At 37.4% G+C, this 23,179-nt stretch overlaps 1 protein-coding gene across 6 annotated transcripts in view; it reads right to left on the bottom strand.

Annotated features, from left to right (window-relative positions):
• The window catches only part of pcdh7b (protocadherin 7b), a 135,157-nt gene that overhangs the window by 5,325 nt on the left and 106,653 nt on the right, over nt 1–23,179 (bottom strand). The window contains exon 3 of one of the 6 annotated variants that reach the window (XM_051114704.1): nt 10,064–10,086. The exons of the other annotated variants lie outside the window; for them this stretch is intronic. Coding sequence (XP_050970661.1) covers nt 10,079–10,086 — 8 coding nt within the window. The 3' untranslated portion in view covers nt 10,064–10,078. Of the gene's footprint in view, nt 1–10,063; nt 10,087–23,179 lie in introns of those variants that run through there. 6 annotated transcript variants of the gene reach the window in all.

Here is a 23,179-nt window from a genome sequence, read left to right as displayed (position 1 = left end):
TACAAACATGTCGTTCCACAACTTTTTTTTTTTTTTATTGTTAAGCCATCCAGGAAATCAATGCTGCGAAAAGACAGAGTGCTATGAATGGCGTTCTTCAGTCCCTGATCACAACAGACTACTCTGAGAAAACTGTTGCCACAAACCAAACCAATTTAGCATCCTTGTCCAATTACAACCTCTCACTGACCTCAAGCGAACCCCCAAACATGTCCTCCTGACCTCAAGGCCAAACCATAATGCCTGAAGCACTCCTGTTAACTTTAGTGCTGGTTTCTGTGGTGTGGTTGCATTGTGGGCAAGTAAGGGTTAGTTGGGTCCGATCGTGGCACCTGACCACAGAAAGAGTTCAGCACCGCTTCCTGTGCGCTTTTATGAGACCGTAAGGCTGGATTGCTGCCCAGTATCTAGGGAGAGGTGTGGATGTACGTTCGTCCCACAAAGCTCTGTCATGCACCAATGAACGCTCAGTCAAGCGACGGTACCTCAATAGCACTAATAACAAAGATGAGAGTGTAGGCTCCGATCTGCAGGACGTCGATATGCCGGCGCAATGTTAATGCTTCAGACAGGGATTACAAAATGGCTGGATAAATCTTATATGACAAGTAATGTGTTCAAAGAGGCATTAAGAAATGTAACAGGTTAGTCACATACACGACTGTCAAGAGAACGTCAGTGTATGATCAGACGCTCATCCCTTTAAAACACTGTGTTAAGTCTCTGTAAGGAATAGCGAGGGGGGGGCGGAAGAAAATCTAATGTAATTGCAAAATTTTAGCATTCATGAGACACAAGAACAGAAATTCTGAATAATGTGCTGGTCGCTCTTTTACTATGGAAAAAAAAAGGATCGTAACAGTAGTCTTGTAAAAGAAGACTTAAATTTGGTCTGTTACTCACCAGTGTTGGGCATGTCGCTTTAAAAAAGTAATTATAGTTACTAGTTACTTTTCACGAGTTAGTAACTTTGCTACTTCATTATAAAAGTAACTAATTATGAGGGAAAGTAATGATTGTTTTACTTAAAAAAAAAAACCCAAAACACAAATATGTCAAATAACTTGGATGCCCCCAATATTAAATATGTTGAATGAAATTTAAAGCTTAATGGCACAGTTTTTTTTTTTTAATATCTGAATGAAAGTACACTTAACATCAGTCAGTCAAGCATTATGATATGACATTATGATCATTTAGCACTAAACGTGAGTAATTACAAAATGTAGAAATTAGAATAACCATGTATGAATTCATATTTGTCATGTTAACTAAACGTAGGACTGGTGGTGGTGCTTAAGATATTGTTTGTAATTTAGTGTTTCTATAAAAAAAAGGGGGAAAACGTAAAAATAATACTGATAAGATAACAAACCTACTACGAATTCTACTACTAATAACAATATAAAACGCACTAAGGATTAATGACCTGCTGGGTTCATGAATATAAATCACGCTGTCTGCGTTCACTTGAACTGATTTGCTGAAATCAAAACAGGGTCATCTCTGAGCGCCAGCCAATGAGATTGCTATTTGCATTTTAGCTCCACCTATTACCAGAGAAACGGCAGTTCTTAAAAGCTGAAGAATTCCAAAGGAACTGGAAAATACAGCAAGAATATTGTTTACATGTAGCGCGTCAATTCTGCATGGTATATAAGACTCTCTCGCTCTGTAACTTTATCTTTATTTGCATGTATGTGAGACAAACTACGGCTAGTTGGTCGTGCGCCTTCACACCAGAGTTTATGCTTCGTCAAATACAGGTACGCTGCGCATCCATTCAGATGAACTGAAAAATAAAATTATAATAATATTATAATAAATTATAGTAACGCCACATTTTATTGTCAGTAACAGTAACGGTGTTGTAACGGGGAAAACAGTAATTCGTTTGATTACTTGTTACTGAAAAAAAAAAAAAAAAAACGCTGTTAGTAACACCGTTATTCCCATCACTATGGAAAGGAATGGTCATAATAGTCTTCAAAGGGTCACATTTTGTGTTCCACAAGAGGAAAAGTCATACAGGTTTAGAACCACACAAGTAAATAATGACAGAGTGTTCATTTTTGGGTGTTTTTGAATCTTTTCAATCTTTTGAGCAAATACAGAAAATACCACTGAAATATCATAAACATTTTGACAAAAATTATTCAAAGTTCTGTGAATTGGATCAGTTGATTCATTAAAAAGAGCTGATACAAAATTACAAACAGATATTGCTTTTTCTCTTTCTGACATGCCTAGGAGAACTAGACCAGCATTTCAGTGAATAAAAAGCTATCCAGTGCTCCACTTTTATTAAATAGAAAAGATTGGTCAAAATAGAAAAAAAAAAGTTTGATAACAGAATGTTCATTTTCTTCTTGAGTGTAACCGTCCATCAAACTAAGCAGATTCAACATCTAGCATTTTCCATCAGTCTATATGCTGTCCACATAGAGTTGCAAGTCCAGCCAATTTCGACTGTTAGTGTTCAGCTGATGAACATTTCATGCCAATCAGTCTTTCAGACCACTACCATATCTCCACAGCTTCACAACTCCAGTGCCTGGCTCTCACACCACACACGCCCCTCAAGGCCGTACATTGGCTTTTCATCTATCGCTTACTGTGCTGTCTTCAGCTACTGTTTCCTCCAGTGAAAAACAACAAAAGAAGCAGCATGCGTGAGAGCGGTACTTCATTAGCGCTCCTCGCACACCGCTGCCATGCAGCCTGTTACTGGAGGCTACGCTGCTGTTTTAGTATTCCAGCACTAAACTCTGTAACTCTACATTACATTACACACGTAAATTTCATAAAATGGTCATTGAAAGCCTACAGTGAAAAACTGGTTATGGTTTAGCCTGAGCATGGAAGATGCTTTGGAAATGTCAGAGATGGAGCATTTTTTTGTACATTAGATCATTTTGTCTGTTATCCATCCTGCTTGTGTGCTTAAGCATTCAAGTGAAACTTACAAGTGCTGGCATATTAAGTATAGTTTCCTGTTTAATGTTCTTTTTCTTCCCTTCTTAAGCCATCTCTTTTTTTCGCTCTCAACTCGGCCTAGTCTTAACTGGATTCCGTCTTTTTCTAGTTTGTGCTCCTATTTTAGGTTCTCTTCTAAGAACAGTTTTGTCCAATAATCTCATTGCAAATGGAACAGAACATTGTCCGATTTTAGGCTGCAGTTAATGTAATATAACAGCATGTAATTGTAATTTGCACAATCTCTGTCTCTCTTCCAGCTCATTATAGAGGTAAGATGGAGACCATTTAAGATGTCACTCAAAGACGCACTCTGAAGCAGCAATAATTCAGAGCATTTAGATGGGGGCAGACACAGGTCAAACATGCATTGAGATGAATTCAATCATTGCTGGAATGGCTCTGCCTCCACCTTGTTTCATTTAAATTAACATCTTACAGGAGTGAATAAGTCAGACTGAAATCTGCTGATCCATTTTTATTCATCTTTCTCTCCCTCTCCTCTCTTTTTTTAAAATATTTGAATGGATGCAACAGAAATGTCTGAATGTTTTTGAATTCGATAAAAAGATCAAACCAAGGGGCATCATCAAATGAATAATTGTCAACCTTGTATCAATTTTCTTAAACATTTAATTTGCAGTTATTTTTACCCAACTGATTCCAAGATCAAGGCGATATGTGAAGTAAACACAGATGTTTTTAATTACATTAACTATGAAAACAATTAAATTATTTAATTTAAAATTAATAAATAAATACATTTTAAACTATTAAAAAACTTTTTTGTTGGTCACAGACTGAAATGTAAATTTCACTTAGCTGATAACTCACTGAAAACTCCCACAGACCGTTTTCATGCCATTTCAAGTCTTATTTTGACGTAACAAAGTAGTCATGGGTGTGAGGATGGGATTTATCACATGAACTAATCACAGCCAAACATATATAGTCTAGTTCTGTCAAATAATTCATCGTGATTAATCACATCCAAAATAAAAGTTTTTGTTTACATAATATATGTGTGTATAAACTGTGTGTATGTATTATGTATGTATAAATACACACACATACAATATATATTTTGAAAATATTTACGTGTATATATTTCTTTTCATATAATTAATTTATATATAAATATATTTAAAATATAAACATAACATATTTTTCTTAAATATATCCATGCATGTGTGTGTTTATATATATACATAATAAATATACACAGTAAACAAACATATATTGTGTAAACAAAAACTTTTATTTTTAATGCGATTAATCGTGATTAATTGCTTGACAGCACTAATCCAGTCTCGTGTGACTTTCCCTCATTCATTCTCAATACCCCCCCCATTAAACTCAATGCATGCTTTAAGGGGTCTGTTAAAACTCAGTGGGCTCAGAGGAGGCGAGAGAGACACAGAATCCCGCTGTAACTTTACCTGCCTGTGTCGCTGTTGGACTGGAATCATGAATCAAAATCACTCACAATAGTGAAACAAAACGTCCATGGGCCTGCAAACCCAAACAAGTATTTCCTCCTTTCATATTCTCCCTAAAACCCCCATGCCTTCAAAGTTGACCCCAATCCACTTTTAAAACTCAGTTTTGAGCTTGAAAAGCGAGGCTTTGGAGATGGCAAACAAAGGGGGCCATACTCGGGCCTCTAGCCCAGGGCAGAGCGAATGTCGCCGGGCTGCCGAGAAGCCGGAAAAGCATGCGGCTCCGTGGCACGCTAACTGTCACTCCGTATAGTGGGCTTTTCTGCCGACGGGGGCTCGGAGTATAATGCCTGCCATTTTCCACAGCCAGTCCTTTTGAATAACTCAAAAGAAACATCCACTCTTCTCCGACGGAGGGTTTGAAAACGAGAGATCAGGGGAACGGCGGGAGGGGGGGAACGGAAGATATGGCTCTCAGAGCTATTCTGTGAGTTAATTACGTGTGGACAAAAGTGGATTCCCTGGCGCAGTTGGAGCTCTGCTGTTGTGAGGCTGGTGGCAGGGTTCTGGAAAGCTGTAAGTGGGCCAGAGGCTCAGCTAATTGACAAGGATATGAGGATTTTGTAATCTATGTGTTTGGGTGTGTGTGTATTTTGTCCCGCTGTTTAAGGCTTAATGCCTAGCTTTTCTAGCACGCGTGATCGTGCTTGCGCGTGAAGGCATTAGTCGTCCTTCTATATTTTTGGCGCTCGGCGTGCGCATGTGTTTTCATCTTCTGCAAGTTAAGCCTCGTCCCTCAGAGGCCTGCTGAACTACAGGCTGCTCTTTTGCTCTCTGTTTTCCGGATGGGAGGCCCTGCCAAAACATAACTGCCAGCCAGAATTGCTGACCCTTCTGTCCAGTCTGTGTGTGTCTGTGAGAGAGAGATGAGCATAGCGGACACTCTAAAATCTCAGCAGAATCCACAAGATTATCCAATAGATGTACAGAATTCACAGAATAGCATCTGCCACATGTGTTCACACACACAATGGCATGTGCCTCAACAAAGCATAACAAGAAGTGTCAATGTCAAGTAATGTTGCTGTTCACGCTGGGAGTGAAATACAGCATGAAATGACAAAATCACTGCCAAACAGATAGCTCACCCAGAAGTTGTTTTGTCATCATTTACTCACCCTCATTTAAAATCTACCAACCCCAAATGCAGTGATGGGCATGTTACTTTAAGAAAGTAATTAGTTATAGTAACTAGTTACTTCTCACAAATAATAACTGAGTTACATCATTATAAAAATAACTAATTACCAGGAAAAGTAACTACTGTGCTACTTTTTATGTTAAATGAATGAAACGAACACTAAATAAAATTAATTATTACTATAAAACATTTTACACTAATCTACACCATTTTAATGTTGCTGTGGGACAATGAAAGAGACACCTTTAAATTAAATAAATTATTGTAAATATTATCAACCCTCTATGGACACCTTGGCACTAGAATCACCATTAGCTAGTGCATTTTTGATAATTTAGCATTAATTAGCATTAAATTCCAGCCTCAGCCCAATCAGAAGTACCAGTACTTGCATACAAACCTATACAAATTAGCCGGAAAGAAATGATAATTTTAAAGAAATATGTCAGATCGATTTAGAGGCTTGTGTTTCTACACTATAAAAAAAAAAATAAAAAAAAATAAATAAATAAATAAACTATTTGTTGAGTCAACTTAAAATATTTTCTTACCATGCAGCCTTAAAATTTTAAGTTTAGTCAACTTGAAATGTTAAGTTATACTTATGTAGATATTTGAGTTGACTTGTTGCCCAGCTGCCTTACAATTTTAAGTTTGAATGAACTCAAATATCTAAGGTGTCACTTAGTACAACTTAACATTTCAAGTTGACTAAACTTTTTTGAGTTGACTGAGCTCAAAATTTTAAGGAAGCAGGGTAACAAATTATTTTAAGTTGACTCAAACTGTTTTTACAGTATATAAAAAAACAAAAAATAATACTGATAAGAATTCTACTACTAATAACAATATAAAACGCACTAAGGATAAATGAGCTGCTGGGTTCATGAATATTAATCACGTTGTCTGCGTTTGCTGATTTGCTGAAATCAAAACAGGGACAACAATACGTCAGCGCCAGCCAATGAGATGTCCGTTTGCATATTAGTTCCACCTACTACTGGAGAAACCGGCAGTTCCCCAAAGCTGTCTGTTATTTTGACAGGAAAATACAACAAAGAATATCGCTTACATGTAGCACGTCAGTTCTGCATGGTATATAAGACTCTCTTGCTCTGTATCTTTCTTTGCGTGTGTGTAAGACAAAGCGACAGCTAGTCGTGTGCCTTCACACTAGAGTTTACAGTTCGCCAAGTACAGGTACGCTACGCATACATGAAGATGAACTGAAAAATACATTTATAACAAATTTTACATTGTAAAAAAACAAAAAACACAATTTGTTGAGTCAGCTTAAAATAATTTGTTACCCTGCTGCCTTAAAATTTTAAGTTCAGTCTCAATATAAGCAACTCAAATAAGCTTAGTCAACTTAGATATTTGTGTCTGTTAAACTTAAAAGTAAGGTAAGTAACCCAACTGCCTTAAAATTTTAAGTTGAATCAATTCAAGTATCTAAGTTGTCACTTAGATACTTAACATTAGACACAACTTAACATAGACACAACTTAACATTTCAAGTTAAATAAATGTTTTTTGGAGTTGACTGAACTTACATTTTTAAGGCAGCCAGGTAACAAATTATTTTAAGTTGACTCAACAAATTGTTTTTTACAGTGTAGTAACGCCACATTTTATTGTCAGTAATGGTAACAGCATTGTAACAGGGGAAACAGTAATTCATTTGATTATAAGTTACTATAAAAAAAAAAAAATAAATAAATAATGCTGTTTATGTATAACACCATTATTCCCATCACTGCCCAAATGGTAGTCTACTAACTGTGAAAATAATTTACCAGGGTGTTGTCAACCCAATACAATTCATCCACAAGGAACAACCTTCTTCTAATCAATAGCACTGCAGTTCACATTTCCCCACTTTTTTGTCAACTTTTCAAATCTGACAGCTCCTCAGCCCCCGTAGCCTTATGGGATAGCAAGGTGTCCACTTGCTTCACACATCACAATCTCAGCAGATGCAGTACATCATATTGGTATTGTTCGCCTACTGTATCATGACATTCCGCTGACACATTGCTTTTTGGATACCGTGTAGTAGGGAATTACATATATTGAGACACAATCCCTCCATTTCTTAGCAACAACAGCAATGTGAATGTCCCTGTCTGTTTTTAATGCATCTAAAACCAGCCTCTAATCAGAATCACACTCTTTCTCTTAGTGAGATAAAAAGCCCTCTTTAACACATTATGTTGTCTTTGTCCACAGACGCTTCACGAGTTTCATATTTTCATTGGGAGGCGTCTGAACAAGAGATAGTTGTTCTTTTCACCAGACGCCACTGAAAAGGCTGGAATATTGAGGGAAAAGAAAAACGAGGGTGGCTGTTCTTTTCTTTCCAGTTAGTGCTATCCATTTGATTCAATAACACTGGACTGTCCTTGTAGACTCATTAGGCTGCTGATCTAATGTTCTCTCTGTCGCTTTCTCTATTTTTTTTTGCACAATGTGGACACCTAAGACTCAAGCCATCACATCATTCATCAGACTTCAATTTTATACACACACAGTGACCCCCAAAAACCATATGGACAATTACTCTTAAAAATAAAGGTTCTTTGTTGGCATTGATGGTTCAGTGGAGAACCTTTATCATCCATGGAACCTTTTCATTGGAAAAAAGATTCTTTAAATTATTAAATTGTTCTTCATACTAAGATGGTTAAAATATCTTTAAAGATGTTTACATATTTCTATTGTTTTCTATTTCTGGAAAAACAAGGCTATTTATACATTGAAAGTATTTAAAAACTTTCTGGCTGTCAGAAATAAGAGGAACATCTTCATATTTAATGTGATCAACTATGAAATCCAGACTTTTTGGGGTCATACGACCTAAAGTAGCTGCATAGTTGCTGATGGGCAAATGGAATAATTTAGTTAGCAAAAGTAACTTTTTAGCGCTTTCCCTTGGAAATTCCCAGTAAACTGACAGCACAACGCCCTCTAATAGCATTAGGCGAGGTAACGCAGCAGTCAGCTCACGAGTGTTTTAGCTGAGCTAACGTGATGGGCGAGAATGAGCCGGTAGAGCTTCAGGAGGAGTGAGGCCGCTGTTGACCTGGTTTGCTTCAATAACCTCAGCGTTGCGCTGCATATGCTTTCAGCGGTGCTGCATCAGTGAGCCAGGACAACAGAGTGTACAGTAACACAACAGCAGGAGAAGAACCATGTCAGACATGGTGCAATGAGGTGCGGCGGAGTGATGTGTGTATTTATTTTCCTCTCTTGCACTCCTGTCTCTTTCTCTATCTCTACATCAGACTCAGCCCTCCAGGTCACCTCCGAATTATTATATTATATTCACATATAAAAGAAAACTCACAAATGAGATCCCTTTAATATCTCCAAATGTTTTTCCCGAGACAGAAATGAGATTAAATACAAAGAAAATGGAGCAGTTTTAGTCCCCTGCCTCTCAGACTTTTCTCTTATAAGCCTAGGAATCGTACATGTCTTGCAAAAGTAAATGTTTCCTCTAGTTTTAGAAGAGACCACAGCTTCATCTCACATTGTGTTCACATTTGCCAAGCCAAAATACCAAAATCTCAAATATTTGTTATTCAATTTAATAATAATCAAAGCTCTGTACTCTTACAGTATTGCATCTCATTAGTTTCTGTAACTGCATTTATTTAAAATATTATTATTATTATTATTATTATTAAGAATAGGATAGCATAGAATCAATTAATACAATATTAATTAATAAGATAAAATAAGATCAATTAGATCAATATAAGAATTTCTCCTAATTGTGACTGTATTTCCCATAATTGATACTTTATATCTCAGAAATTGTTATTTTATATCTGACAATGTGACTTTATTTCAAATATGTTTTTTTGTTTGTTTGTTTGTTTTTCCCTTTATTTTATTTTATTTTATTTTACAGACTTTCATAATTACACCTACTGCTATGTATGATAAAACAAACAAACAAACAAACAAACAAAAAACATTATAAATGGCAGACTTTCTTTTTAAGTGGTTTAAATGGTAGTATGTACAAATAAATAAACAAATAAATAGTACTGAATAATAATAATAACAATAATAATAATAATAATAATAATAATAATAATAATAATAATAATAATAATGCACAACCCCACACACATAAAACATAAAAAATTATGACAATGCACTAAATTTCAGCAAACTTGCAAATTCTCACTAGTGTTCTCACTAGTCAGGTATAGGTGTCCCCTTATGGTGCTTAAAAGCACTTGGGGAAATAATTAGTCTACCGTTAGAGCTCTCCAGCTATGATTAATTGAGCAGAGATTAACTAGCATAATTTCATTCTGCCGACTATCTCACTGCCAATTACCTAATGCGGCTCCCTCTCTCGGCATCTCCCGTTCCCTCTCTCCCTCTCATCAGAAGGCATCACGAGTCTCGGAAATGTGGCGCTGACCCTCATTTTCCTGACTTCTCATCTATCTGTCATAAAAAAAGAGCGAGTGTGCTCATATGCATACGCAATCACAGCACTGACATGTCTAGCTCTCTAAATTGGGAAACCAGAAGACATTTTCACAGACCAAAAAACTACAATTACGCATTGTGCATCTGAAAATAACAGTGTGGCTGCAACTAAAGCTGAAACTAAAGTAAATGCCTTTTTCCCCCCACATTATTTGAAAACTTTTCACTGGTCAAGCGCATTGCAAGCGCTGACACATATATTACACAATTTCCATGACAAAGAGTATGAGTGATAGGGTGGGAAGCATTCAGGAGGTGGACAGACAGTAAAAAATTGAAAAACTGTAACATATATATTAGAAAATGGTAGGGCTTGAGCTAGGATTGACTCTGTGCCAAAAGAGAGACAGATATATAGAAAGTAAGAGACAGACGGGGATTAAAATCTCACATGCGTGTGTGTTTGTGGCTGTGTGTGAGTGTGTGTGTGTGTGTAATTTTTTCCCTCACTGTTGGTCTTTAGACTTCGTCTCATTGGCTCAGAACTGGGTGCCTTATCGCACGTTCCCAGACGCACACACACAATAGCCTATTTTACACCATTAAATGCGTATTTGTCAAAATACAATTTCAATTAAATCCCACAAACCTACTGGTTTGTGCTTTGCTCCACTTACCACTGAGGGAACGGAACAGAGGATGGAAGAACTCTCTCCCTCTCTCTCATATATATATATATATATATATATATATACAGTACACATACACACATAGACGGCGGACAGGGAGAGAGAGAATGAGAAATGAAAGACAGAGAGGCTGGAAGAAGGAAACCGGATTGTTTGAAGCACACAATAAAGGTTGACTGATTTTCCAAACTGTGGATGGCAAACAATCGTTTCCACAGTGATTTGACACGGATGCAGAATACGCTTGCATTTTTGAATTAAATAACTCAAGAGCGCTGCTTTAAAACAAAATGTCTTTACTTAATGCTACACCGGCTTATTCCTAATCGATTTATACACAGTCACAGTTTTCCAGCAGATGAGAAATGGTGTCATATTGTCAGGATACTTGCACTCACGCATGTTACACGTTGTACGATCTCATCTCATCAACGGCGCACAACTCACCGTCCCTGCGGATATGGACTCGTTACCCCTCTGTTAGTCGACCTAACTGGCCTCGCACTACACCACTTTGCCTGAGCCGTGGACCCTGCATATATTTCTTATGAAAAGGTACCAGATTGAGTCACCATGTTTAATTCCCAGCATGCCAAGGGGTGTAAGAGGCTAATTAAGTAAACCGGAGGTAGAGAGGGTCTAGCTAGCTGCTCCAGATCTCAAACACTGGAGGGTTTTGGCCCTTCAGGCCTGCTGAAATTGAGCGAAAACTTGCAAAATGAGCGGGGTTCATATTTCCGCGGGGTTAAGCCGGGAGAACTTGATGAGACGTCCTCTTGCTTCTCAGTCTAGCACCTCATCAAAAGTCGAGTGAACTTTCGGAGAAAGTTCTCAGCCATAGTCGGGCTTTGGTTTTGTGAGGCTTTCATTAAGGATGAGTGAACTGGGCAAAGGCACACAGGCTGCGAGCACCTTCCGTGGCATATTTTCGAGGATTTTAACAATGTGATTATCCGAAAAAGACAAAATGGGGACATGCGCATATGGGCCCTGACAATACGAAGAACAACATATTCTTTTTGCCTGGATACTGGGAAGCGTGGGAACAGATAATTGCTAAAGCATTACCGCGGCCCATTTTATGCTCTCAATTTAGCACCCAAAAAACTTTAAATTTCTCAGCATCACTCTTGTTTGAAGAGCCCTTTGTGCAAAGACACACTTTAATTCGATGGAGCCAGAAAGGTGCCACATTAAAGCCGTATACTAACTTAGCTTCAAAGTAATAGCAAAATAGCTTAATGCAGTAGTGGTTTCGCTCAGACTAAAGGCTTAAATTCATTTACGTGGTCCCATGATGTTAAACAGTGACATTCAGCATGCAAAAAAACATGTGCTTTTAAGCACCTTCATCCTCTAAGCAGTCATTTTGTCATCTTAAAAACCTTTTAAATGTGAATATGAGTCATATTTTCATTTAAATCAGAAACTTGTTGGCTAAAACCACTAATCCTCAATGTAATTATAGAAACAAATTATATTATATTATATTATATTATATTATATTATATTATATTATATTATATTATACAGTTGAGGTCAAATTTACATTCCCCTTACAGAATCATTAAACATTTATTTATTTTACCAGAATAAGAGGGTTCATACAAAATGCATGTTATTCTTTATTTAGTGCTGACCTGAATAAGATATTTCATATAAAAGATGTTTACATATAGTCCACAAGAGAAAATTATACTTGAATTTATAAAAATAATACAGTTCAAATGTTTACATCCCCTTGATTCTTAATACTGTTGCTACCTGGATAATCCACAGCTGTCTTTTTTTGTTTAGTGATAGTTGTTCATGAGTCCCTTGTTTGTCCTGAACAGTTAAACTGCCTGCTGTTCTTCAGAAAAAAATCCTTCAGGACCCACAAATTCTTTGGTTTTTCAGCATTTTTGTGTATTTGAACCGTTACTAACAGTGACTGTATGATTCTGAGATCCATCTTTTCACACTGAGAACAACTGAGAGACTCATATGCAACTATTACAGAAGGTTCAAATGCTCACTGATGCTCCAGAAGAAAAAAAAAAAAACGCATTAAGAGCCAGGGGGTGAAAACTTGTTGAATTTGAAGATCAGGGTAAATTTAACTTGTTTCGTCTTCTGGGAAACAATTATCTTCTGTAGCTTCTTGAAGGGCAGTACTAAATGAATATATATATATATATATATATATATATATATATAGGCAAAATAAGAAAAATGTACACATCTCCATTCTGTTCAAAAGTTTTCACCCCCCTCCGCATGTTTTTTTTTTTTTTTTTTTTTTTCCTTCTGGAGCATCAGTGAGCTTTTGAACCTTCTGTAATAGTTGCATATGAATCCCTTAGTTGTCCTCAGTGTGAAAAGACGGATCTCAAAATCATAAAGTCATTGCTGTAAAAGGTTCAAATACACAAAAATGCTGGAAAACCAAAGAATTTATGGGACCTGAAGGATTTTTCTGAAGAACAGCGGGCAGTTTAACTGTTCAGGTCAAACAAGTCATGTCAAGTGTTCAGCTCGTGACTGACCAATCAGAATCAAGTTTTCCACAGAGCTGTCTAACAATATAATACAGTTATTATATTATATTATATTATTACATTATATTATATTATATTATATTATATTATATTATATTATATTATATTATAACATATTATATCATAATGAAACTACAACTTGAATTAACAGTGAAAATCTTCTGCAGCCTCATTAAATTCTTAAATTCTAAAATTAAATTTTAGTTTCTCAGTGTTTCTGACCCACACACCTGGCTGATATTCCTTTGCGATGGTGCATAGAGTGCTTACAGGTGTGCTGTGTTATCAGAAATGACTGTAAGCGTGAAGATGTGCCCCAATGGTATGTCTCTTGCCTGTACCACAGGTGGCTTGAGCTAAATCAAGGCCAGTGTCAGTGCATTGTCACTGCTATACTCTCCAGAGCTGGAACTAAGATATCAATAGCCTCTTTACTGTACCTGAGGACTGCTGGAGGAGAGAATGACACTAAACACACACACACAGTACGGCCACCTGGTGTGAGCGTGTACAGTATGTTAGCGTGGAGCCTGTAGAGGCTTTAAGTTGTGTGTAATGGCAGATATGCTTACAATAAGAGCTAATGCTGTTAACTCAGTGTCTGTTTGTACATTATCTACGGGTGTGGACAGGGTGTAATGGTTTGATAAAACACTGTATGTTCACATTACACCATATATTTAATCTTTCATTCCTGCCATTATATATTTGGAAACCCTCTGCTCAAGGGTGGGCCAGCTTGTTAACACTAGCTAAGCTAACGGCTTAAAATCTCAGCGTGTATTATTAAACAGTTTTTTAGCCTTTTCACACCCAAGCTCATCAGAAAAATGAGCATACTTTATTAAATGCACTTGCACAGGGGGTTTATCCCTCCGTGTCTGGAGCGATCAAAGCACCTTGCCACATCGTTTTCTCACATTTGACTCTGATTCCTCTTGGCAAAGTGATTCAATTAAATCTTTCTCTCTCACACACACTCGCACAACCAAAAATAAATGGAGAGATAGAGAACACAGCAGCAATAAAGATGGTTTTATTGGCATGCGGGTTCAAGTCTTCTAAACCAAATAGTCTCTTCCCATTTAAAGCTGTGATTATTTAAACACGTCTGAATTGGGATGAACTGGCAGTCCAGCAATATGTACGCATGCTTGTTTTGAAGGGAAAATAAGGTGATAGAAATATGTCAACCGGAAGAGATTCAGCCGTACTGTGTTATTTTCAATGCACTATAAGAGCCAACACAGGCATATTTAACATGGATGCCAAATGCTTCTGGTGTCAGATGTTTCTAGTTAGCTATTAGCTGTATAAATCCAGTCCATTATCAGTGTTGGGGAAAGTTACTTTTAAAAGTAATGCATTACAGTTTTGAGGAAAACTAATTTTTTTTTTTAATCAATAAATGGGGGGGGCTGGGGGCGGGGAGTAACTGCCGATATTTTCGTAACTTGATTACGTAACACTGTCCATACTGCTTGACGCAGTAAACTGGTATTTTGTTTTCTAAAAATTTAAATTAAGTGACTTTATTCTAAAATGAGAACCAGTGAAGTCAGAAAAGTAGATTTGTTTTCCTTTTGAATTATGTTTATTTTTCTTTCCCCACTAGCAGATTTTTTTTCTTCTTGTTTTAAGTTTAAACTCATTTCATTTTGATACATTTTTCAGAAAACGAGACTATACGAAGTAATTTTGCTTCTCAAATAAATTTATCCCAATTGAAGAATGTTTATATATATTATTACTGGAAAATTAAGGAAATATCGTGCAGGTTACCATATTTTACAGTGCTTCATTATAATGGAAGCATGCCAGGTTTCCCAAAGGTGTATAAACAGTGTTTACTGTTGAATCAATTTAAAATTCAACTTATTTGTGGACAAATCTTTACAGGTGTCCAGACTGTAGTGTACATCAGCTACTTCAAATGTATCATATTTATAATGTATTATGTTATCATTCATTTATAATCCATTAAAAAGGGAAAAAGGTCTTTAAAATTTTACAGTCCTTTTAAATTTTAAAGAATTTAAATCAGTATAGTTAAGTCAGTAGTAATATAATAATATTACTACATGAATGGATGGTTGTAATATTTCAGACTGAATTTCCAGCACAAATATCTATATATAATGTTACCGTAACAGAAGATGACTAATATGACTCCTACCATGACATAAGGTCATTTTTGGCCAGATTTTGACCATCCACCCCTAGGAATGGATATGTAACACGCTTGAAGGTTTCTGCCCTTCTCTCCTACCTTACTCTCTCTCTCTTTCTCTTATAGGCGGATTGATTTTTGCCCATTCCCACCTAGCAGTGCAACACTGATTCTCAAGCAGTAGGGCTGTGGGAAATATTTATCCTTATTGATCCAAAGGGCTGATGAGTCTGTTATGAACGCTGCAGTTCAAACAGTTTTGGTCCCACAAACATCTCTAAATATCAATCAGCTACGGGTGGACTGAGAGCCAATACTCGGATTGTTTGTGAATGCCAAGAAGGCTGAACCTGTTTTTTCCAGGAAGCCAAGCGAGCCTTTTGCTTGAGCCCTCATGCTCCAGTGGACAAACACGTCAGATGTTTCCTTAAAATTGTTTCTTTATAGCGTAGCATTAAGGAAAGTGCAGATGCTGAGAGAGACAAAAAGAGAACATTAGCAGCGAGGAGAAAACATCTTTTCCGTGTAGATGAGGAGCTGGAGGGGTTTACTGGCTGTGAGCGTTGCAAGAGGGTTAGCGGAGGGGGCGCTGATAATTCCGTCTGCTGTCATGTCATTAAAAATTCAACACCTACAGGATATTTTCTGCATCAAACTTTCATGCCATCAGGTTGTCTCGACAGCACTGGCTTCACACACCCTAACGATGATAAAACTGATGAGAAAAAGCTCATCTTCCTGTGCGCTGTCTCTGATAAAGGCGCACATCACAGCGCGGCGCTGACAGACGGCGTACAGTAGGCAACAGCGAGCTCGGAGAGAATGCATAAAGGTTTAAGGCGGCTCATCTCTTACTTAGGTTCACCGTGCCTCCACAATGAGAAGCCGCCAGGGAGACCTTAACAGCTGGAGCCTATTCCAGAAACGCAATCTGTTTCTTCTCGTTCGTATGCGTGCACGCACGCTAGCTGATTTAAGCTATCTGACTTTTAGCCGTCATAGTCTTTTAAATCTCGGAGAAAAAGTCAACAAAGTCGATCATCTCTCAGCAATAAAACTATCCACAAGTTCTCCCGCGTGCAATTGTATTACGCAAGGTCATATGGAAATCTGTCCCGTTTCCCGGCCGGCACACTGCATCACTTGTCATGCCGGCATAATAAACAACAGCAGAAAGCGTTTGATGAATTCAGCAGGGCACAGCGTTCAAAAGGCTAAGCTTGTGAAAAGTGACTTTACTTTAGCAGGAGAGCGTTAAACATGCCAGGCATTGCACTAAACTCAATAAACATCTGCATTCACAGCTTATTGCGTAAGATAATGTGCATTAATTGTTGTACAGCAGCATTACTGGTTATTGAAGAGGATTTTATATGAAAATTTTCAAATGAAGTATTCTGCCTAAAAGCATCCTCAAACTACACCCTCATATATCACGAGGAACGCGCAGCGCATTAATCAGAATGAAATGCTGCTTTTATTTTTATTATGAGCTGAATGATTTGGCTCTTTATCAATAGCGGTATTGGACTTTAAAGTTGGACGGGGTACAAAATAAAAATGAAATAGTACCCACGAAATGGCTCTAATAGTAGCGTGAGGCTGTCATTATAAAAAGCAATAGATTTTAACATTGCTGACGCACCACCTGAAAATCTAATAAGCAGTACATTTTCCTCCATATTCCATGTGCAGCTAGTGAGCTGCATAGAGAGGCTGGTAATGTGTGAGGCAATTTAATAAGACTTACTCCTGGCTGTAATATTGCACGATCAACACGGTCCACCAGGGGGGAAAAGTATGCACACAGAGAGAATCATGCCATGGCACACGGCTCCTGCTAAAACACCCGAGGAAATATCGCAAGTGCTACATACAAGTCGCATCAAAATGTACTGCTTGATGCACAAGAAATGTACAGTAGAAATAGTGTGAGCATTCAGACAGGTTAAACAGTACAGAAATTTACCATGGCAACAATAGGTTACTATGGTTCAACTATAGTAATCTTTTTTTTTAATTATTATTTTATTTTATATTTTTATTATATATATAACCTACAGTACCCATACCACCAAACCACCTGTATCCCACCTCAATAGCAGCAAAAGTGTTTTGCAATACAATATGAACACACATTTTGATGTAAGTACATAGAAGTTAAGGCCACCTAATATAAAGTGGGACCTTACGCCACCTTAACATCACATTTTTGTAACTATGGTATTTTGTACAGAAATTATGGTCATTAATGTACTACATTTTAGGAAGAAAAATCCAGTAGCCTTGCAGCGGTACGTATGCGACCATAATGTTGGCGCAGTAGGGCTGTGTGGAGTGTATGGTGTTCATACATGACTGCTCTAGCTGTCTCCTGGTCTGTCGCATTCACTGACATTTACAACACAGCCCAAGCTGCCAGTGTATAATTCACCCTGGGCCATGGAGAGTGTATATTTAGGACAGGCCTATCTCGGTCAACCCCTAAAACATTCTCGCTAAACTCTCTCACACTTGACTGAAAGCCATGTCCAAGCTAGCGTCTAAACATGACCCCACGCCACTGTGGGCGAGGAGCCGCACACAGAATGACAAACTCTTTTCTCACTTTCTTCTCTGCCTTCTGTTGCGTCTCCACTGTAACAACGCCGGCTTCCATTTCATGCCTTTTTTCCATTTGCTCACGAGGAGAATTGCGCATTTCCTTCACGTTTAAAGGGTTAGCGGATTTGGATATCAACATTATGCTGTAGATGAAGGCATAATGGACCGCAAAGGAGCTCCTGCGATAGGTGGATCATCTCCCACCTAATACAGACACACTAAAAGCCATTAACTAGAGGAAGCATTCGAACTTTCCCTCCCGCATTACTTCAGCAACGAGAACGGACTAACAATCAGAAGAGGTTCTCGAGAATGCAAATAAGCACAATGTGAAAAAGCTACAGCTGGAAGCCTAAAACATATCATTTCTTTCAACTTCTCCCCTACATTAGCATTTAATTTTCTCCATCACTTAAGCGTGCTCATTATATATATTTGCTACATAAGAAATGGAGGATAAGGCGCTTGCTTAATTTGTTCTCCTCCCTCAAGGGCTTGGCTAATCTATTGTATGGCATAAAGGGCTTGTATTGTCATACACTCTGTTGGAGGGGGTGCGAGTGCATTAGTATTATTAAAGGAATGATGAAAAGTGACTCCATCGCTCGCCGATGATGAATCACTTGGCTGTCTTTTCAGAGTCAAATGACACGGGCTGGTGAGAATCCATGTGATGTGGCAGGATTTGACCCTGCGCAAAACAAGAAATCGCCAAAATGAAAAGAGCAGCTTTTTACAAAACAAGATGTACGGTTGCGCAAGATTGCTCACGATTCATGTGAAAGTGCATCAGAGCTGCTAACGCAGCTTCACAAACACATAAACTGTAAGTAAGGATGCTTTATTTTCCTCTGTGTGATCTTTCGAGGCAAATAAAATATTAATAGAGCTGGAGTGCAAGTTTGTGATCATTATAACAATTTCTCTGCTTGTGAAGAAAAGGAAAACCTTCTCACAACTGGAAATGCTGACTTGATGAAAGTAAGATACGGAACATGGAGAAAAGAATCACAGCGAACGTGACCCAGAAAACAAGGGGCTGTGCTGTGTTCTGAGAATTATAATAATTACAACCATTTATATGAAATAATGAAATTATAAGATCATTTATGACTTGGAAGTTTAAGTTTAAGTTGAAGACTTGGACTCATATGATTTATTACAATATGGACCTCTAGTACGAATTCCGTATGAAATACGAATTGCTAGCTTGTTTCTGGCTTCTCAATTCCCATTGCCAAGTTAGGTGCTGTAGAGCGTTTTGCATCAACTGCATTCGGGAGGGCTACTATTATTTGCTATAATTTTTTTGGGTCACCGCTGGTTATAGGGCATTTTAAAGAATTTCCTCAGCAAAGTATGGTAGAAGTGGGAGACTGAAAGGACTTTATTCTGTATTACTGTACCATTAGCTGAGAAAGCTTTTTCCACTTAGAGTGTCTGGAAGAGGTGTACAGTACAGCAAAGCCAAGCAAGCTATCATTAATATTGGACAAGCTCGAGATTTCCTGCATGCATTAGTGGCGAGATTTATTGACGTCTTTGCGCCACAGATGTGACAGGTGCGTGTAGGTACTTATTCAAGAGGGAGTACTCTGTGAATGTTCTGTCAATGTTGCTCACTGGTTAACGGAACGTTTGGCAAAGGGTTCTCATTGGCGGGTGTAGTTTTGCGGCAAGTCAAGACGGCCTGTCTCACGGTAAAGTTACAATATGCCTGGACCAACTGATGTTGAAACCATCTACGCAGCAAGCATTTAAGTGGAAAAGTGGGATATAACTGCGTAAATAAAACTAAAGAAAAACATAAGTCTGAAAATGGAACTGCAAACATCCTATCTGACTAAGAATGGTTTAAAAAACATGACTTGATGTTAGAATTTGTAGCAGTTGTAGGGCAAGCCCTCTCTCTCTCTCTTTGCTCAGAGTTGGTGTTTACTGAGAGAAGAGCAAATTCTGCCCCGTGGCCTCCCCTACAGATGATAATGGAACAGAGTTGCCCCATAAATATGCCACATTAGTGCCCGCTTCACATGCCGCCTATCAGACACAACACAGATAAATCCTTGTCGCTTCACCCTCAAGGACTGAACTAAAGCCGTCCATCATGAGGCACTCTCCCACACACATACACACAGTGCTCTGAGAGAGGAACCCTTTCCAACCTTTCACTATGTAGATGAAGTCTGCCTTTTGTCGCTGTTCAAATCAACATTCAAAGTAAAGGCCAACAAATGAGTGTTTTTTGGAAAATGGGAGGTATGTGCCCCCAGAAGCATAAGCATACAGAAAAAAAACAACAACAACAAAAAAAAACATGACCATTAAACCCTGTCCAGCCTCAGGCCTACCACTCTCATCATGCGCGGATATAACGGATTTGTATAATGGTAAATTGGCTCCCAATCTGGTTTAATATGCATTCATTGTATCAAAGCCTTAGAAAGAGATTAGTGCCTAAATCTGATCAACATAATAGTTAGCTGCACTCAAAATAGCAATATCACTAATGACATACGAGTTTCCAAAACTTATGTGCAATTGGTCTGAAAAAAAATAAAAATAAAAATAAAAAATAAAACAGAGATTTCCATCCCAAACTCTCTATTAAGCCAATGTTGCTAAGATGGACTGGTCAAGATGCCATGTGCCTTAAACAGTTGAGTGTTAGTTTTACACTATTAAAGTTTGTTTTGTTTTGTTTTTTTTTGTTTTGTTCAATTCTACTGTAACTTATCTATGAATGATGAATGATTTCATTCATAATTCATTAATTTATATATACAGTTGAGGTAAAAAAAATTACATCCCCCTTTCAGAATCCGCAAAATGTTAATTATTTTACTAAAATAAGAGGGATCATACAAAATGCATGTTATTGTGTATTTAGTATTTAGCTTGGGGGTGAAAACTTTTGAACAGAATGAAAATGTGTACATTTTTCTTATTGTGCCTAAATATCTGTTTTTTGTTGTTGTTTTTTTTTTTTTTTTTTTTTCAATTTACTACTGCGAGTCCCCCAATATGAGTCCCTCAGTTGTCCTTAGTGTGAAAAGATGGATCTCAAAATCATACAGTCATTGTTGCAAAGGGCTCAAATACACAAAAATGCTGGACAACCAAAGAATTTGTGGGACCTGAAGGATTTTTCTGAAGAATAGCAGGCAGTTCAACTGTTTAGGACAGACAAGGGACTCATGAACAACTATCACTAAACAAACCAAAAAAAAAAAAAAAAAAAAAAAAAACAGCACTGTGGATTATTCAGGTAAGAACACAGTATTAAGAAGTACTAAATAAACAATAACATGCATTTTGTATGATCTCTCTTATTTTGGTAAAACAATTAACATTTTGCAGATTCTAAAAGGGGAATGTAAACTTTTGACCTCAACTGTAGTTCTTTAATTTATTTCAGTTTCAGTTTTAGTTTATTTACAGTTATTTTAGTGCTTAAACCGAAACTTTTTTAGATAGTTGTCAATGCAACATTTCTAATTTGTATATAGTTTTCATCTAACATTATTGTATTTCATCTTTATTTCAATTAACACATATTTTCCATTTATGTTTAATGTTTAATGGTCAACATTTGCCGTTTCAGTTTTAGTCAACAATAATAACCTTGGTTACAAAGCAGTGTTTACACTTTTTGAGAAACATATGGCTGACAGGAAGACCGGGGTATTTATACAGTCTCTGATTCGGGGGAAGTGCAATTGTATCTGAATATTCAGCTGGGATAAAAATATGAAGATTGAAACATATGGCTTACTCGTAATTGTATCTGAATATTCAGCTGGGATAAAAATATAAAGATTGAAAAAAAAAAAAGTAATAATACATCACACTATAGTATCTGCTATTGTTGGTTGTTTGTTGGTTAATCTGAGGTTTCTGTGAGGAGGTTATACATAAAAAACAGAATGATAATTACTACTGTTTTGTTCACAGTAAATTAAAATTTATATATGGCTCAGTGCATTACATAGTGCCTTTTGTTTTCTAGGAATCAGTATAGGATTTTAAAAAAGTAATGCAAATTACATACCAGGCTGAATATGTGAATCTGAATTGCTAATTCAATTTCTTGTTTCTTTATCAGAAAGAGGAAAAAAGCTTTCTCTCATTCTTGTCTTGCTGATTGTATGGAAAACATGCCGCGTCGTCCTTGAAAACTCCTCATGGTTTCTACTCTGTCTCTTACTTTCTCTAACACTCCCACACTCCCTCCTAATTTAAACAGCAATGCATCATGGGTATTACATCCAGCTTCGATCAATGATGGCTACAAATATCCCAGCAGCTTCTTTTCCCAGGAAATGGCCTGACTGTTCGTAGTGTGAGCGAGCGAGTTTTGTCACCAGCGAGAGAGAGAGAGATGGGGTTGAAGGGTAATTTCCTTGCATTGTAGCGTGCCTGTACGGTGAACAATGTTTGCTGCAACTTATTAAAGACAACCTGAAATCAAAATGGACTCTATTTGCTTTCTTAATGCACATTCCTGGGGTTATTTCAAGGAAATACAGTTACGTTTTATTTGATTAACTATACAGTAAAACAGTGTTATATTAAATACACATATATTATTCCAGTCTACAGTTACACATGATCTTTAAAAAAAATATTTTCTACCAAAAATTTTCTAGTCAAAATATCTTGTTTCACTCAAAAAGACATCAAGTAACTGAAGCAAAATGTCTCACGAATGCAATTCATGACTTTAAAGCCAACATCTGAGCGATTTGGCTTCAATCTATATAGGAATCAGCTTTAATGTTACTGCTGCTCAGGGTAGCACTAAATATTCAAAGAGCCGACCGTAAGGGTCGTTTGTGAATGTCACCTCATCACACGCAGCCATGTCTCGGCCAGCGTAAAGGTGACACGGGTGTAATCCTGCAGTCCGGCATTCTTCAATACAGCTGCTCTCTGTTGACTAAGGGCAGTTCTCCGGCGAGCCGGCGGATCCCTCAAAGACGCCACAAACACTTCCCCCCAAAAAAGTCAATATTTGTCTGCTACTGCAGGTGAATACTTTATAAATTTGCTCTCTCTCCTAAATACCATCCTTTCTGGATCGCACCGCAACACAGAGCATTCGC

Source organism: Labeo rohita, chromosome 7 (genome assembly GCF_022985175.1).
Source record: "Labeo rohita strain BAU-BD-2019 chromosome 7, IGBB_LRoh.1.0, whole genome shotgun sequence".
In the NCBI taxonomy this organism is placed as follows: domain Eukaryota; kingdom Metazoa; phylum Chordata; class Actinopteri; order Cypriniformes; family Cyprinidae; genus Labeo; species Labeo rohita.
This window is presented reverse-complemented; position numbering and strand designations above follow the sequence as displayed.